The sequence below is a fragment of the Trichosurus vulpecula genome, chromosome 2 (genome assembly GCF_011100635.1).
Source record: "Trichosurus vulpecula isolate mTriVul1 chromosome 2, mTriVul1.pri, whole genome shotgun sequence".
Taxonomy (NCBI): Eukaryota; Metazoa; Chordata; class Mammalia; order Diprotodontia; family Phalangeridae; genus Trichosurus; species Trichosurus vulpecula.
Window position 1 is genome coordinate 454,499,319 of NC_050574.1, and position 19,049 is coordinate 454,518,367.

A 19,049-nucleotide genomic window follows, 5' to 3' on the forward strand; every position below is an offset into this window, starting at 1 on the left:
TTTACATCAAAGCTTTTAAGAACTAAATCTTGATTAGGCCAGGACAGATAGGAATCAACACACACACACACACACACACACACAAAATATTCCCAGATGATAGAACTCTAACAATATATGACAGAAGCTGTATGTTTACAGAAAAACTCCTTTTTGTATACTAACTGCATTTTATATAGATGGAGCATCTTTCCATAAAAAGCTATCTATAGAAATTCTGTTCAAATGCTTCACTACTGCCCTGGAATCACAGATTTAAAGGCTGATGTCCGTGAATCCTGAAAAGGTTATGTGAATCAAACACATCCTCGAGCAGGTCCTATAGAGCTAAATGGACCTGAATATGGGCCCAACAGTAATAAGATGATAGATTTAGGACCGGAAGGAATCCCAGAAGCTCGCTCGTATAATTCTCTCATTTTATTGTAAAAAAAACAACACAAAATTGAGGTCAAAGAGGGTAATGTCACCTACCCTGGGTTACATATGTCAGTACCAGAACTAAAATGTATGATGTCATCTGAGGAGCAGCTTATTTAAAAATTCAGAGGTTCATACCGAAATTTGGCCATGGCCACCCATGAAGATCAGATAAGGATTACAATCGGTAAGTGGACGTGCTCAATTTATACATAAGCATATTCAACACAATCGAGGTGAAGTTTTACACTGGAGGGATTTAGATACTAATGACAATTAACAGCTGAAAATCTAAAATTCTAGGAGTCAAGATGGTGGAGCAGAAGCAGGGACCTGCTTGAGCTCTCCCCGCAAACCCCTCAAAATACCTGTAAAAAATGACTTGGACAGCAGAAACCACAAAATGACAGTGAAACAGTTTTCCAGCCAAGACAATCTGGAAGGTCGACAGGGTCTATTACACCAGGCTTGGAGTGGACCACAGCCCAGCATGGGCTGTGCGTGCCGGCAGAGACGGGGCTGGAGCAGGCCACACACAGGGCACTGAATCACTGGCAGCTGTGTTGGTTTCCAGTCTTCTCAACTCACAAATGCCAAAGACAGCTTTGGTCAGTGGGAAAGGTCTCTCACCGGGGTGAGAGAAGAGGATGGTCCGGCCCCGGCCCCAGGCCCAGCACCAAGGATGAAGAAAATAACATCTTTAAAAAGAGACTAACCCAAATGCAAAAGAAGTCCAAAAAGCCAACGAGGAGAAGAATGCCTTGAAAAGCAGACTTGGCCAAATGGAAAAGGAGGTCCAAAAGACCACTGAAGAAAATACTACCTTAAAAATTAGACTGGAGCAAGTGGAAGCTAGTGACTTTATGAGAAATCAAGAAATTATAGAACAGAACCAAAAGTGGGAAAAAAATAGAAGACAATGTGAAATATCTCACTGGAAAAACAATTGATCTGGAAAATAGATCCAAGAGAGATAATTTAAAAATCACTGGACTTGGATGGCAGCTGGAAAGCAGGGACCAGCCTGAGCTCCCTGCCGAGCCCCTCCAAAAACCTATAAAAAATGGCTCTGAACCAATTCTAGAACGGCAGAACCCAGAGAACAGCAGAGGGAAGCAGGGCTCCAACCCAGGACAGCCCGGATGGTCTCTGGGTGAGGTCTATCCCGCACGGAGCTGGGAGCTGGGAACGGAGTGGAGCAGAGCCCAGCCTGAGCGGCGTGGACCAACAAGACCAGCAACCGGGCAGAGCATGCCCTAGCGCCCTGATTCAGTGAGCTGCGGCAGTTACGAGACTTCTCAACCCACAAACACCAAAGACTGCTGAAAAGGTTAGTGGGAAAAGCTGCAGGAGTGGAAGTAGTTCGCAGTTAGGCTTCCAGCCCCGGGGGCAGCGGAGGTGGGGCACCTACAGCTGCTGCTGCTTCCGGCTCCAGGCCCACCTGGTGGGAGGAATTAAGTGGCCGATCAGAGCAGGGGTGCACAGCCCGCCGAAGATCTCAGCCCAGTTCAAGTTGTGGGTCCTTGGGGAAGGAGCAGTGCTGGTGTGGCAGAGCTGGCACCTCCCCCCCAAACGTGGAACACAGAACTCTGTAGTCTACAAGCAGTCATACCCCACTGAAAAACTCAAAGGTCAAGTTAGTTGGCTGGGATTATGGCCAGGCAGCGAAAACGCACCGAGATTCAGTCTCAGACTTTGCATTCTTTCTTTGCTGACAAAGAAGACCAAAACATACAGACAGAAGAAATTAATAAAGTCAAAAAGCCTACAACAGAAACCTCCAAGAAAAACATGAACTGGTCCCAGGCCATGGAAGAGCTCAAAAAGGATTTGGAAAAGCAAGTTAGAGAAGTAGAGGAAAAATTGGGAAGAGAAATGAGAAGGATGCGAGAAAACCATGAAAAACAAGTCAATGACTTGCTAAAGGAGACCCAAAAAAATACTGAAAAATACACTGAAGAAAACAACACCTTAAAAAACAGACTAACTCAAATGGCAAAAGAGCTCCAAAAAGCCAATGAGGAGAAGAATGCCTTGAAAGGCAGAATTAGCCAAATGGAAAAGGAGGTCCAAAAGACCACTGAAGAAAATACTACTTTAAAAATTAGATTGGAGCAAGTGGAAGCTAGTGACTTTATGAGAAATCAGGATATTATAAAACAGAACCAAAGGACTGAAAAAATGGAAGACAATGTGAAATATCTCCTTGGAAAAACCACTGACCTGGAAAATAGATCCAGGAGAGATAATTTAAAAATAATTGGACTACCTGAAAGCCATGATCAAAAAAAGCGCCTAGATATCATCTTTCAAGAAATTATCAAGGAGAACTGCCCTGATATTCTAGAGCCACGGGGCAAAATAGAAATTGAAAGAATCCATCGATCGCCTCCTCAAATAGATCCAAAAAAGAAATCTCCTAGGAATATTGTTGCCAAATTCCAGAGCTCCCAGATCAAGGAGAAAATACTGCAAGCAGCCAGAAAGAAACAATTTGAATATTGTGGAAACCCAATCAGAATAACCCAAGACCTGGCAGCTTCTACATTAAGAGATCGAAGGGCTTGGAATGCGATATTCCGGAGGTCAATGGAGCTAGGATTAAAACCTAGAATCACCTACCCAGCAAAACTGAGTATCATGTTCCAAGGCAAAATATGGACTTTCAATAAAATGGAGGACTTTCAAGCTTTCTCAGTGAAAAGACCAGAACTGAATAGAAAATTTGACTTTCAAATACAAGAATCAAGAGAAGCATGAAAAGGTAATCAAGAAACAGAAATTGCAAGGGACTTACTAAAGTTGAACTGTTTTGTTTACATTCCTGCATGGAAAGATGATGAGTATGATTCATGAGACCTCAGTATTAGGGTAGTTGAAGGGAATATGCATATATATATGCATATATATATGTTTATGTATATATATAAGTGAATGTGTATGTATGCATGTATCTATGTGTATATGTATGTATGTGTATGTATGTGTATATATATATATATATGTAAAAGAAAGAGAGCAGACACAGGGTGTGTTGAGGATGAAGGGAAGATAGCTAAAAGAAATAAAATGAAATTAAGGGATGAGAGAGTAACTTACTGAGAGAGGGAGATAGGGAGAGATAGAATGGGGTGGATTATCTCCCATAAAGGTGGCAAGAGGAAGCAGTTCTAGGAGAGGAGGGGAGTGGGCAGGTGAGGGGGGAATGAGTGAACCTTGCTCTCATCAGATTTGGCCTGAGGGGGAATACCATACATACTCAGTTGGGTATCTTACCCCACAGGAAAGAAGAGGGAGGAAGATAAAAAAAAAAAAAAATAAAAGGCAGGGGGATGATGGAGTGGAGGGCAGATGGGGGTGGAGGTAATCAAAACAAACACTTTGGAAAGGGGACAGGGTCAAGAGAGAAAATTCAATAAAGGGGGATGGGTTGGGAAGGAGCAAAATGTAGTTAGCCTTTCACAACATGAATATTGTGGAAGGGTTATACATAATAATACATGTGTGGCCTAGGTTGAATTGCTCAACTCCTTAGGGAGGGTGGGTGGGAAGGGAAGAGGGAAGGGAATTTGGAACTCAAAGTTTTAAAATCAGATGTTCAAAAACAAAAAAACTTTTTGTATGCAACTAAAAAATAAGATACACAGGCAATGGGGCATAGAAATTTATCTTGCCCTACAAGAAAGGAAGGGAAAAGGGGATGAGAGGAGAGGGGGGTGATAGAGGGGAGGGCTGACTGGGGAACAGGGCAACCAGAATATATGCCATCTTGGAGTGGGGGGGGAGGGCAGAAATGGGGAGAAAATTTGTAATTCAAACTGTTGTGAAAATCAATGCTGAAAACCAAATATGTTAAATAAATAAATTGCATTAAAAAAAAAAAAGAATAGAACAGGAAATAAATTTAATGATTTTTATTACATAAAAAAAAAAAAAGAAAAAAAAGAAAATTTGACTTTCAAACACAAGAATCAAGAGAAGCTTGAAAAGGTAATCAAGAAAAAGAACAAGAAAAAGAAATTGCAAGGGACTTACTAAAGTTGAACTGTTTTGTTTACATGCCTACATGGAAAGAGGACTTGTATGATTCATGAGACTTCAGTATTAGGGTAGCTGAAGGGAATATGCATATATATATGTATGTATGCATATATATATGTTTATGTATACATATAAGTGAATGTGTATGTATGTATATATTTATGTGTATATATATGTGTAACACAGGGTGAGTTGAAGATGAAGGGAAGATATCTAAAAGAAATAAAATCAAATTAAGGGATGAGAGAGCAACATACTGAGAGAGGGAGATAGGGAGAGATAGAATGGGGTGGATTATCTCACACAAAGGTGGCAAGAGGAAGCAGTTCTGTGGGAGGAGGGGAGAGGGCAGGTGAGGGGGGAATGAGTGAACCTTGCACTCATCAGATTTGGCCTGAGGAAGGAATACCATACATATTCAGTTGTGTATCTTACCCCACAGGAAAGAAGAGGGAGGAAGATAAAAAAAAATAAAAAATTAAAAGGGGGGGGGGATGATGGAGGGGAGGGCAGATGGGGGTGGAGGTAATCAAAAACAAACACTTTGGAAAGGGGACAGGGTCAAGGGAGAAAATTCAATAAAGCGGGATGGGTAGGAAAGGAGCAAAATATAGTTAGTCTTTCACAACATGAGTATTGTGGAAGGGTTATGCATAATGATACACATGTGGCCTAGGTTGAATTGCTTGACTTCTGAGGCAGGGTGGGTGGGAAGGGAAGAGGGGAGAGAATTTGGAACTCAAAGGTTTAAAATCAGATGTTCAAAAACAAAAAAAAAAATTTTTGCATGCAATTAAAAAATAAGATACATAGGCAATGGGGCGTAGAAATTTATCTTGCCCTACAAGAAAGGAAGGGAAAAGGGGATGAGAGGGGAGGGGGGTGATAGAGGGGAGGGCTGACTGGGGAACAGGGCAACCAGAATATACGCCATCTTGGAGTGGGGGGGAGGGTAGAAATGGGGAGAAAATTTGTAATTCAAACTATTATGAAAATCAATGCTGAAAACTAAATATGTCAAATAAATAAATTTAAAAAAAAAATCACTGGACTTCCCAAAGAGAAGGGGGGAAAGGACTTGTATATACAAAAATATTTGTGGTGGCAAAGAATTGGAAATCAAGGGGATGCCCATCAATTGGGGAATGGCTGAACAAATTGTGGTATATTAATGTAATGGAATACTATTGTGCTATAAGAAATGAGGAGCAGACAGAGTTCATAAGAACCTGGAGAGTGTTCTATGATCTGATGATGAGTGAAGGGGGCAGAACGAGGAGAACATTGTACACAACCACAGACAGATTGCTTCTGTGATGACTGACTTTGATAGACTTGGCTCTTCTCAGCAATACAAGGTTCAAAGCAGCTCCAAACAACTCATGATGGAGAGAGCTATCTATATCCAGAGAAAGAATTACAGGGTCTGAATGCAGATTTGAGGCAAACTATTTGCTCTCTCTCCCTTTTTTTTCCCTTTTATTTTATTTTAGGTTTTGTTACATCTTTCTCATGGTTCGTTTCATTGGTCATAATTCTTCTTTACAACTTGGTCATTGGGAAAATAAGTTTAATGTGAAGGTATATGTAGAACCTATATCAGATTACATGCTTTGGGGCGGAGGGGAGAGGAGAGGGAGGGTGAGAAATTTGGAAATCAAAAGTTTGTGGAACATAGTGTTATAAACTACAAAAATAAATTAATTAATATGTGTGTATAGATATATACATATATACACATATATATAAAGAAGTTTTAAAAAAAATTATTGGACTACCTGAAAACCATTATCAAAAAAAGAGCCTAGACATCACCTTTCAAGAAAACTTCAAGGAAAACTGCCCTGATATTCTAGAACCGGAGGGGAAAATAGAAGTAGAAAGAGTCCACCAATCACCTCCTGAAAGAGATCTCAAAAGGAAAACTCCTAGGAATATTGTAGCCAAATTCCAGAGTTCCCAGATCAAGGAGAAAATATTGCAAACAGCTGGAAAGAGACAAGTCGAGTATTGTGGGAACACAATCAGAATAATGCAAGATCTAGCAGCTTCTACATTAAAGGATCAAAGGGTTTGGAATATGATATTCCAGAGGTCAAAGGAGCTAGGATTAAAACCAAAAATCACCTTCCCAGAAAAACTGAGTATAATACTTCAGGGGAAAAAAAAATGGAATTTCAATGAAAAAGAAGACTTCCGGCAGAACCCACAAAATAGCGGAGGGAAGCAGGGCTCCAGCCCAGGACAGCCTGGATGCTCTCTGGGTAAGGTCTATCCCCCACGGAGCTGGGAGTACAGCAGAGCCCAGCATGGGCAGCGTGGACCAACCAGACCAGGAGCCGGGCGTAGCGCCCTGAATCAGTGAGCTGCAGCAATTACCAGACTTTTCAACCCACAAACACCAAAGACAACAGAGAAGGTTAGTGGGAAAAGCTGCTGGAGACACGAGGATAGAGTTCATGATTTGGCCACCACCCCGGGGGCAGCGGAGGTGGGGCAGCTACAGAACTACAGCTGCAGTTGCTTCCCACCCCAGGCCCACCAGGTGGGAGGAATTAAGTGGTGGATCAGAGGAGGAGTGCACAGCTTGCTGCAGATCTAAGCCCAGTGTGGGTTTGGGATTCTTGGGGAAGGAGGAGTGCTGGTGTGGCAGTGCATCCTCCCAAGCATGGAACATAGTACTCTTTTACTCTACAAGCAGTCATATCCCAACGAAAAACTCAACGGTCAAGTAAGTTGGCTGGAAACATGGCCAGGCAGCGAGAACACCTGGAATCTTTCTTGGTGACAAAGAAGACCAAAATATACAGCCAGAAGAAGTCAACAAAGTCAAAGAGCCTACAACAAAAGCCTCCAAGAAAAACATGAACTGGTATCAGGCCATGGAAGAGATCAAAAAGGATTTGGAAAAGCAAGTTAGAGAAGTAGAGGAAAAATTGGAAAGAGAAATGAGAAGGATGCGAGAAAACCATGAAAAACAAGTCAATGACTTGCTAAAGGAAACCCAAAAAAAAACTGAAAAATACACTGAAGAAAACAACACCTTAAAAAACAGACTAACTCAAATGGCAAAAGACCTTCAAAAAGCCAATGAGGAGAAGAATGTCTTGAAAGGCAGAATTAGCCAAATGGAAAAGGAGGTCCAAAAGATCACTGAAGAAAATACTACCTTAAAAATTAGAATGGAGCAAGTGGAAACTAATGACTTTCTGAGAAATCAAGATGTTATAAAACAGAACCAAAGGAATGAAAAAATGGAAGACAATGTCAAATATCTCATTGGAAAAACCACTGACCTGGAAAATAGATCCAGGAGAAAGAATTTAAAAATTATTGGACTACCTGAAAGCCATGATTAAAAAAAGAGCCTAGATAACATCTTTCAAGAAATTATCAAAGAGAACTGCCCTCATATTCTAGAGCCAGAGGGTAAAACAGAAATTGAAAGAATCCACAGATCGCCTCCTCAAATAGATCCCAAAAAGAAAACTCCTAGGAACATTGTCGCCAATTCCAGAGCTCCCAGGTCAAGGAGAAAATACTGCAAGCAGCCAGAAAGAAGCAATTTGAGTATTGTGGGAAAACAATCAGGATAACACAGGATCTAGCAGCTTCCACATTAAGGGACCGAAGGGCTTGGAATACAATATTCTGGAGGTCAACGGAGCTAGGATTAAAACCTAGAATCACCTACCCAGCAATACTGAGTATCATGCTCCAAGGCAAAATTAGGACTTTCAATAAAATAGAGGACTTTCAAGCTTTCTCAGTGAAAAGACCAGAGCTGAATAGAAAATTTGACTTTCAAACACAAGATTCAAGAGAAGCATAAAAAGGTAATCAGGAAAAAGAACAAGAAAAAAATCACAAGGGACTTACTAAAGTTGAACTGTTTTGTTCACATTCCTGCATGGAAGGATGAAATGTATGATTCATGAGACCTCAGTATTAGGGTAGCTGAAAGGAATATGCATATATATATATGCGCGTGTATATATATACACGCATGTATATATATACATGTGTGTGTATGTATATATATGCGTGTATATATATACGCGTGTATATATATACGTGTGTGTGTGTGTATGTATATACGTATGTGTGTGTAGAGAGAGAGAGAGAGAGAGCGGGCACAGGGTGAGCTGAATATGAAGGGATGATATCTAAAAGAAATAAAATCAAATTAAGGGATGAGAGAGGAATATATTGAGAAAGGGAGATAGGGAGAGATAGAATGGGGTAAATTATCTCACATAAAAGTGGCAAGAAAAAGCAGTTCTGTAGGAAGAGAAGAGAAGGCAGGTGAGGGGGAATGAGTGAATCTTGCTCTCATCAGATTTGACCTGAGAAGGGAATACCATACATACTCAATTGGGTATCTTACCCCACAGGAAAGAAGGAGGAAGAAGATAAAAAAGGGGTGATGATAGAAGGGAGAGAAGATGGGGGAGGAGGCAATCAAAAACAAACACTTTCGAAAAGGGACAGGGTCAAGGGAGAAAATTGGATAAAGGGGGATAGGTTAGGAAGGAGCAAAATATAGTTAGTCTTTCACAACATGAGTATTGTGGAAGGCTTATACATAATGATACACATGTGGCCTATGTTGAATTGCTTGACTTCTTAGGGAGGGTGGGTGGGAAGGGAAGAGGGGAGAGAATTTGGAACTCAAAGTTTTAAAAACAGATGTTCAAAAACAAAAAAGTTTTTGCATGCAACTAAAAAATAAGATACACAGGCAATGGGGCATAGAAATTTATCTTGCCCTACGACAAAGGAAGGGAAAAAGGGACGGGAGGGGAGTGGGGTGACAGAAGGGAGGGCGGACGGGGGAACAGGGCAACCAGAATATACGCCATCTTGGAAAGGGGGGGAGGGTAGAAATGGGGAGAAAATTTGTAATTCAAACTCCTGTGAAAATCAATGCTGAAAACTAAATATATTAAATAAAATTAAAAAAATTTTTTTTAAATTTAAAAAAAAAAAGAATTAGCAAGCCTAAAAAATAAGAAAAAGAGGACTTCCAAGCATTCTTGGTGAAAAGACCAGGGCTGAATAGAAAATCTGACTTTCAAAATAAAAGAATGAAAAGAAACATAAAAAGGTAAACAGAAAAGAGAAATCATAAGGGACTTACTAAAGTTGAACTGTTTACATTCCTACAAGGAAAGATGATGTTTGTAACTCCTAAGACCTTTCTCAGTATTGCGGTAGTTAGAGGGAATATATCTATTATCTATCTAGATAGATACAGATATATCTATAGATACGTGTATGTATATGTGTGTGTGTGTGTGTATATGTATGTATGTGTGCATACACAGAGCACACAGGGTGAGCTGAATATGAAGGGATAATATGTAAAAAGTAAAATTTAGTGTTGAGAGGAATGTACAGGGAAAGAGAAAGAGACAGATAGAATGTAGTAAATCATCTCACATAAAACAGGCAAGAAAAAGCTTTTACAGTGGAGGGGGAAGAGGAAGGAGGTGAGAGGGAATGAGTGAGCCTTAGTCTCACTGAATTTGGCTTAAGGAGGGAATAACATACACACTCAATTGGGTATGAAACTCTGTCTTACCCTATAGGAAGTTAGGGGAGACGGGGAGAGAGAAGAGAGACAGGATAATAGAAGGGAGGGCAGATTGGGGGAGGGGGTAATCCGAAGCAAACGCTTTTGTGGAGGGAGGGTCAAAGGAAACAACAGAATAAATGGGGGGTGGGATAGGATAGAGGGAAATATAGTTAAGTCTTTCACAACATGACTGTTATGGAAGTGTCTTGCGCGACTACATGTGTATAACCTATATCGAGTGGCTCAATGAGGGTGGGTGGGGTGGGAGGAAGAGAGACAATGTGAAACTCAGAGCTTAAAAAATTAATGTTAAATATTGTTTTTACATGTGACTGGGAAATAAGATATATAGGCAACGGGGCATAGAAATCTATCTTGCCCTACATGCATGCTGTCCTGGCATGGGGGGAGGGAAGAGATGGGGAGAAAATGTGGAATTCAAAATCTCATTGAAAACTGACAATGAATTTTTAAAAAAATTTAAAATTCTAAATGCCACAAATATTGTTAAAGATCAGAAAAGCTGATTCCCTTTACACTTGAGCCCTGAGCCTGGAGTCAGGAAGAGCGCATAGTCTCAGAGGCTTTCTAGCTGTGTGACACCAGGATGTCATCATCGTTATGTTGTTTGGTTACGTTCAGTCCTGTCTGACTCATCATGGCCCCATTCGGGATTCTCAAGGCAGACACTGGAAAAGTTTCCCATTTCTTCCTCCGGCTCATTTTAAAGATGAGGAAACTGAAGCAAACAGGATCAAATGACTTGCCCAAGGTCACACAACCAATAAATGTCCCCTCTGATGCCAGACTTGATTCTCATGCACTGCACCACCCAGCCACCTGACACGTGAGCAGGTCACTGAATCTGCCTCGGTTTCTTCAGATGTATGACCAGAATAGTAACTTCTATGAATCCACGAATTTGTTCCATTTCTTTTCAAGTTTTATTTTTAAATGCCTGTTAGTTCTTAGGAACATCTCATGTTTCTCACTTCTGTAATTACGGTTCAGGCTTCTATTTCTGCCTCAACCTCATTAACTCTGAAGATAATGTGATAGTGACTGACAAATGAACAGCAGTTATTTCCAGTGGCTCTGGAGCATTTCTTTACAAAGACCTGATCTACCAAGTAAATCACTGTGTGTGTGTGCATGAGCATGGGAGGGAGGGGTGTGGGAATCTGTTCTGTTCTGAATATGAACAAACTCAGAGAAAATCTCTTTATAAATAATAGCTAATAAACAGGAGTCCTTGAGTCTCTGAAGAATCCACCACAGCCTTGTGTTAAAGGAATTAGCACTTCCAGATGAGTAACTCAGTCAGAGCTGATGCTCAAACCCAGATCCTCTGATTTCAAATTCAATGCTCTGCAGCCCTGAGGCCACATGTGGCCCTCTAGGTCCTCGGGTGCAGCTTTTTGACCCAGGCTAAGTTTTACAGAACAAATCCTTTTATCAAGGGGATTTGTTCTGTGAAGTTTGGATTCCGTCAAAGGGCTGCACTTGAGGACCTAGAGGGCCACATGTGGCCTTGAGGCCGCAGGTTTCCCACCCCTGCTCTATACCCCTGGCCTCAAGAAGTTAAATCAAGTCAGTAAGTGTTTACTAAAAGCCTCCTATATTCCAGGAACTGTGGTGAGTGTTAGAGCTCCACATGTTGCTATAATGACTAAAACTGTGTAAAGGATATACAAATCAGACTTTGCAGAGATGCGAAGGCCATTTTAGGACAAAAGCTTTTATACTGACGTTTCTGTTTACCCCATTAGAGAGTAAACCTGAGCGCGAGGACTGTTTTTTGCCTCTTTTTGTATCCTCACTGCTAACACATAGTAGGCTCTTGGTCAATGCTGACCAACTGACTGATTCAGAACTCCCTAAATTCCTGCTACATAATTAACCATCCAAAGAGAGGCTCATGTTTGCAACCTGAGCCCTAGCACTCGCCTGAGACATAACTGGAGACTTCATATTATCATGGGGCCTTGCCTAAGCAATCTGGGTTCCTTTCTACATCCTGGGCAGATCATGTCTGGGCAAGATCCACACCAAAGCCATTAGAAAAACAAAAAAGTATAAAACAACATTCAAACACTCACCGTTTTAACCTTCCAATACTGCCCTGACACAGTTCTTTCATTCTTTCTTCTAGTTTGTTTAGTAGCTGCAAAAAAAAAAAAAAAAAAAGGATTTATAAAGGCAACCATGATAATGTGTATCAACTTGTAACAAGCTATCAGAATGGCCTTTATTTCCACAGAACCGCAACGTCAGACTTCCATGGGGCTTATGTGGGAGATCTGAATCAGGACAGACGCCACCCCAGACACACACACAGAAGTCACAGCCCAGGTACCCAGGCTTGCCTACAGAGTTCTGCCCTAAGTGAAGGAATCAGAGAGGCATTAAGACCATATTCAAAGACTCAAACACTGGAATTCTGATACAACTCAGCCCCCTGCTCAACCCGACCCAGCTGTCTGCCTCTTCCTACCCCTGAAATAGTTTTAACTTCAGGTAACTCCAGTCAGTGGAGTTTGAAGAGGGAGAGGAAGATTAAGGGGAAATAAAACTTGGATTTTCACCTTTCCTTCTGTGCGCTCAAAAATCAAAGACCAAAAACAGCTATACTCGAAGTTAAAGAGAACTTTAATAGAAGGGGGGAAGAAGGGTCTGTAAGTCCTAGACTTAGATCATCACCGGTCAAAAACCATTTCGGTAGCCTACAGACGAATTGAAAGTTAATTTTAATGTGGGAGCTGGAAAAATCAGTCACAAAAAATAGGCCAAAAAAAGATAAAGTACATCAGCTGGACAAAAAACAAGGAACACCTACATTGTCAATTTCTTCTCTTCCTTTCGAATCATTGTGGTAACTCTGTACGTCCATCAGCACTAAGCCGTGTGGGTAAATTCTCAGACTGGCGAAACTAAAAAAAAAAAAAAAACCATACATCGGTATCGTTTTAATATTTGGGAATTAAGCATAAGGTGGAAATGGTCTGCAGTTCCTGTGAAATGGATCTCAACTTTTCTTATCCACAATCCTATCAGCTAGTCCTTCCTTCAAGTAGGAAATCGACTTTAAATTTCTTCTAAAGGATGGCTAAGATTCAGGCAACACTCTCCTCTGAGCACTGACAAGTCTTAGGTATGACAAGTAAGATGATCATTTTTGGTATGTCTATTCTGCTCAGGTACTTAAATTATGAGGCTACATTTTTAAAAGAAAAATAACCGTTTTCACCATAGTAGCCTCTGAACAAAATTGCGACTTAAAAACACCACATTCCTCATACCCCTAAATTAAGCAGTTCATTACAAAGATACACACAGCCAGGCAAAAGTGATAAAAAAAAAAAAAAAAACACTTCAAACATATGGCTAATTCGTGCTGGAAAACCAGTGGAAAAAAACATCCCACTGAAAACTGTAATAGACAGACAAAAGTCATTAAGAGTGCATTCAAAGACTCAAACACTGGAATTCTCATACAACTCAGCATTACATTTTACACTTAAAATGTTAAAGAGTCAGGTGGCACAGTAGATAGAGCACCCACCATGGAGTCAAAAGAAACTGAGTTCAAATCCAACCTCACTCTTGACACTATTAGCTATGCGGATCACTTAACCCCAAATGCCTCACCAAAAGAAAAAGAAAGGAGTTAACTATCCATTTCAGGCGAGAAAATTATTGAAGGAAAAGTCAGGAGTGTGGAGAGGTCATTTAAAGAGAACTTGGGCAAAGGCCTCTGCATCACAGAGGGCTGGTAATAGGAAAACAAAAAACAAAACAGCCACTCTGATTTATTTACCCACTGGCTTTCTGATGGGCAAAGCATAGGAGCCTATATATAATATACAGCTACAGAGATAGAGACATAGAGAGATAGACAGGCACAAACAGGGACTGACCATACAAATGAAAAGGACGACGACAAAACACTATGTGTAATAGTAAGGAATGAGCTTGAGTGTAAGACACGTACCTCCTCCGTCCTTTGCCCAGGGTGGGATAGACCACAGGCAGACTGGTTAGGCTTAGTTATGTGGTGAACAGATTATTTTTTCCTTCTTCCTTCTTTATTCTTTGTTAAAAGGGATGATTCACTGGGTGGTGGTGAAATATCTGGAATATCTGACATTTGACGTACAGGACCGAGGGAGTTCCTTTCTGGTGCTAAATCTTTCCTAACCCTTCCCTTAATCCCATCCCCTACGGATTTCTTCCAACACTATTCCCTCATTCATCTCCTTTTGCCCATCGCCAATTTCTTCTTCATGACTGTAACAAACAAGGGAGGCTGCATGGATCATACAGTATCTGAACTGGGCTTTAAAGGATGTAGAAACTCAATTCAAAAAGATTTGTAACATTTTAGTCACAGCCACAGTAAAGGGAAGGACAGACAGCACAGAGTTATATTCCAAGGACAAAGAGTAACTGAGTTTGGCTAGAGTGTGTACAGAAGGTAGCGATACGATAAGGGCAGAATGGGAGGCTGGTACCAGGCCGTGAAAAGCCTTGAGTGCCAGGCAAGGGAGATTCAATTTTACTCAAGAAGCAACAAGATCATAACATCATAAATTTGGAAGAGGAAAGGGATTTTCAAGAAGGGACTGAGGCCCAAAGACGTTAAAGGACTTGCCCAAAGTCACACAGGTAAGTAGAAGAGGCCAAATCCCATAGCTCCTTGCTACCTCTCAGGAGTTACTGGAGACATTTTTGAAACAATGCGTGAACAAAGTAAGTCTGGCAAAAGCATGAAGAATAAATGTTATGATGGAGAGAGAATGGAAGCAGACTTATCACACCAGTTCAGGTAGGTAGAAATTGAGCGTGAGTGCTAACATAAGTAATACAGAAAAAAACAGATACAACAAATTTTAAAGGTAGAATCTGCAGGAATGCGGATTATTTCATGTAAGGAGTTTGATAAACCTTAAAGTATTACGTGTACCAGCTATTATTAGTAAGGTGAGGGATGATAAAAACTGGGGAAAAAAGGCTGTTTGACTTTGGGATCACTGAAACTAGTTCCTGATTGAAGACAAGAAGCGAAAAACCACGGTAACAATGACAGGTGGCCCAGCCATTGAGTGCTGAGCCTCGAGTCAGGAAGATTCACCTTCTTGAGTTTAAAGTCCGGCCTCAGACACTCACTAGCTGTGTGACCCCCACCCCAGCGAGTCATTTAACCCTGGTTGCCTCAAGTTTCCTCATATGTAGAGTGAGCTGGAGAAGGAGACGGCAAACCACTCCAGGATCTTTGCCAAGAAAACCCCCAACGTGGTCACAAAGAGACAAACTGAAAAACTGAACCAGCCCAGAAATCATTAAATAGCACCTGCAGTTAGGAAAGCACTCAACACGTCTTCTGATCGGATCCCCACGATATCCTGGTGAGCTAAGGGTTATCATTCCCAGAGTTAAGGCTATCTGAGGCTGGATTTGAACTCTGCTCTTCCTGACTTTAGGCCCAGCACTCTATCCACCATGCCTCTAGCTCCTCTAAATAGGTGATGACTGTACCACAAAGATCTAACATCACTGATAAAAGCACCCAAGTCAGAAGGAACAACGGTTTTCAGAGAATACTAAGGTAGGTTTCAGATCGACCGACTTGAGGGGATGAGGGGGCACACAGCTAATATCCTAAACGGGCAGGTCACAGCGTGGAAAAGGACTGGGGTTGCAGATTGAGATTTCTGTCATCTATATTTGGGTGGTGGTTGAAGGTATGAAAGTGAATCAGACAGTAGCAGGTGAAGGTCAGAACTGGAGCAAATGGAACGATCCAAGCAACGAGAAATGGTTCCAGAGGTAAAAGAATACAGCGCCTCTGAAACCAAGTCTCTATTAGGAAGAGGTTGCCATCTGTATCAAGTAATGAGAGGGAGCGAGCCCTGCAATCCAGTGACCATACTGGGTGACCACAGACTGGCCAGTTGTTTGGGCTCTGTTTCATCTGCAGAATCACAATACTTGTAGGAACAACCTCCCAAGGTTGCAGCGAAGCTCTAATGATTTTATACAAAGGGTTTCGTAAGCCTTACTGCATGATGTGAGCCAGCTAATATTGGCAAAGTCAGTGAGGATAAAGACTGAAAAAAAAAAAAGCCATTTGATTTCAATCACTGAAACTATTCAGTCAAAGGTCACCAACGAGGTCAAAGACCGTGTGCTTGGAGAGCGCCTGACACACAGTAGGGCTTCCTAGGGGTGAAGGAGAAGAGCAGAGCCAGACCACCACGGGGTAAAGAGAAAGAGGAAGGTGAGGAAATGAAGACAACAAACATCCTTCACATTTATTTTCTCCATTTAATACCACAGAAATAATACGCCACAATAATATGGTTTTCTAATTTAGGTAATATCATAGAACCTCCCCACCTAATACCATGGGGCCTCCTTCATTAAAATGTACCTTCCGTCCCCTCTCCTCAGTTTTCCTATTTCTACCCAGGGCACAAACACTAATTCCCTTCAACAAGCTTATCCCGCATTATTTTAAGTACCAGGGATACAGAAATAAAAATTCCCTCAAGGAATTCATTCCATCGTCAATATCCTTTCAAGTCAACCCAACTCAAAACCTTGGAATCCATTTTGATTCTTTTTTCTCCCTCATCTGCTGCCAACATCCCATTGGTAAACCGATATCATCAAATTCTATGTTCACTCTCTCTATGACCAAGGGAGAGCTGGCCCTCATTAACCTCTTGACTAGGCTGTTGAAAGCAAAGGTTTTTACTGTCACATTCTATGTTCCCTTCCAGGCAAAATGGACTAGGGAGTCAAGAGGACCTTGTTTCAAGTCACTTAAATTCTCGGAAGACCTTAAGTCTGTAAAGAAAGGATTTGGACTAGATGACCTCTAAGTGCGTTTGTACTACTTCTAAATGCAGGATCCCAAGATCCTGATTCCGAGGCTCACCACCAGGCAATGCTGCCTACTGGATGACAAAACCATGAGGTTAAGAAGCCCAAAACATACATACACACTTCCCCTGCATCTCTCTCCCCCTTCCCTTCTTCCCCTGACTTCAGGCTCCACAGACCCCACCCAGGACAGCAAAGTGGGAAGAATGACTTGGCTACCCAAGCTGCTTAGTTTGACAACTACAACCCCTCCAATAAGACTAAGGACCACCAGCCCTTGCCCCGCCACTGCATCCCTAAGGTGCTTGAGAGGCCTCACCACCTACCCTGCAAATACACCGTCATCTGATCTGCAGAACCACCTAAGAACCCCTGGCCTCTTTTATCGACCCTACAACTAAACTCTCTTATGTGTTACCTCCCCAACAAAGTTAGGAGTTCCTTGAGAGTAGAAAATGTCTTCCTTTTCCCATTTGCACCCCTAGTGCTTAAAAAACTTCTTGACACTTAGCTCTTAATAAAACACTTTTTCATTCACGTGTCCTGCTGGGTGTGACAGGGTAAAACACATTGTAAGCAAAAAACTACTGATGGATGGCATAAAAGTAATTTGTTGTTCAGCAGTTTTTCAGTCATGTCCAACTCTTCGTGTCCCCAAAGATACTGGAGTGGCTGCTATTTCCTTTTCCAGTTCATTTTATAGATGAGGAAACTGAGGCAACAGGGTTAAGTGACTTGCCCAGGGTCACACAGATAGTGTCAGGCCAGATTTGAACTCAGGAAAATGAATCTTCTTGATTCCAGGCCTAGCAATCTATCCACTGCACCACCTAGCTGCCCCTAATGGTATAAAAGTATAGAAGTGTACCATTGATATTTATGCAAATGCTATAAACCATGAAACACAGAGGCTGGACAGAGGAGAGCAGGGAGAGTCAGTTAAAAGTCTGAATGCTCCACGGGCATCCACGGACTATCAAGAGACTTCAAGAAAGGACCTAGGGTGTGGGGTGGACCCCTCCAGGAGCCGACTTATAGAAGGACGTGATTAAGAGTCACACTGAAAGGACCAGCACGTACAGCAAAATCAGTTGTTGGAAGGAATCTCAACATTATATCAAATCCGCTACAGTACAAGCATAATGGAGAACACGTTGGTAACTTTCAGCACGGAGCATAGTAATTCTACATAGTTGAATTTTTTTCCTAAATAAAACGGAGTTATAAAAAGATCTTCCCTTCCTTATGAACCTGGCCCATTCTGAAATACTGCTGGGTTTCTTTGCTGGGGAAGAAATAAGATACACATTATATCCTTTCAGGTTTTTCAGGAAAAAATTACAAGCTATAAGATGTGCTTTTGGACATGGCCACCGTGTTAATGTGTTTCCGGGTTTTTTCTTACTTTTTTTCCACACTTTCTGGTTTTTTCCTTTCTGTCACTTTTTAAAGCACAGAGATGAGGCAGTCAACAACAGTGACCAAAAAAAAGGGGAAGTCCACTGAAACTCTTAAATATATACATAATAGAGAAGAGAAAAAGCAGATAAGCAGGGCATTTTTTAAAAGTAATGAGTAGAATGCATTTTTTTTCTCTTAAAAATCTCACAAGTGTTATAAAAATGGAGATTTATGGTTTTATACAGAATCCTATGTTCTACTATGTATTTAAGTTAAAAATAAAATTAATTTTTTAAAAAGATCTTCACTTACCTGCCATTTTTGTTAATGTAAGTTGCTAAATATCCATGATCTTCCCAAGAATGAACTGTTTCTGTCATTGCCTGCTCTTCAAAAACAGACTGTAGACCTTTAAGAATGGCATCTCCATCAGCTGTGAGAAAAGAGAGAAGGAGAGATAAACAGGGGACAAGGTTAAAGAAAAGAGAAAAAGGTCATGATAAACAAAGAAACCTTAATATTTTATTGCTAACCTACATGAATCTAATTTGCCATACTTCTTGCAATTCTACCAAATTACTAGAGTGGGGAGAGAAGGAACTGCAAGAAAGAGCATAGAGATACCCATAAGGCCAGACAATTACCCGACAGTGACAAAATGAATATCATCACTTTCATACCATTTTTAAAAGATCGACAACTCAATTTGTCAAAGAAATAAAAA

General features: G+C 41.1%; 1 protein-coding gene across 1 annotated transcript in view; it reads right to left on the reverse strand.

Annotated features, from left to right (window-relative positions):
• SMS (spermine synthase) overlaps nucleotides 1-19,049 on the reverse strand; it is a 74,395-nt gene that overhangs the window by 29,780 nt on the left and 25,566 nt on the right. Inside the window, exons 2-4 of the mRNA XM_036745507.1 lie at nucleotides 18,638-18,758; nucleotides 12,876-12,969; nucleotides 12,139-12,203 (exon numbers count right to left, since the gene is read on the reverse strand). Of these exons, the coding sequence (XP_036601402.1) occupies nucleotides 12,139-12,203; nucleotides 12,876-12,969; nucleotides 18,638-18,758 (280 nt within the window). The remainder of the gene's footprint in view (nucleotides 1-12,138; nucleotides 12,204-12,875; nucleotides 12,970-18,637; nucleotides 18,759-19,049) is intronic.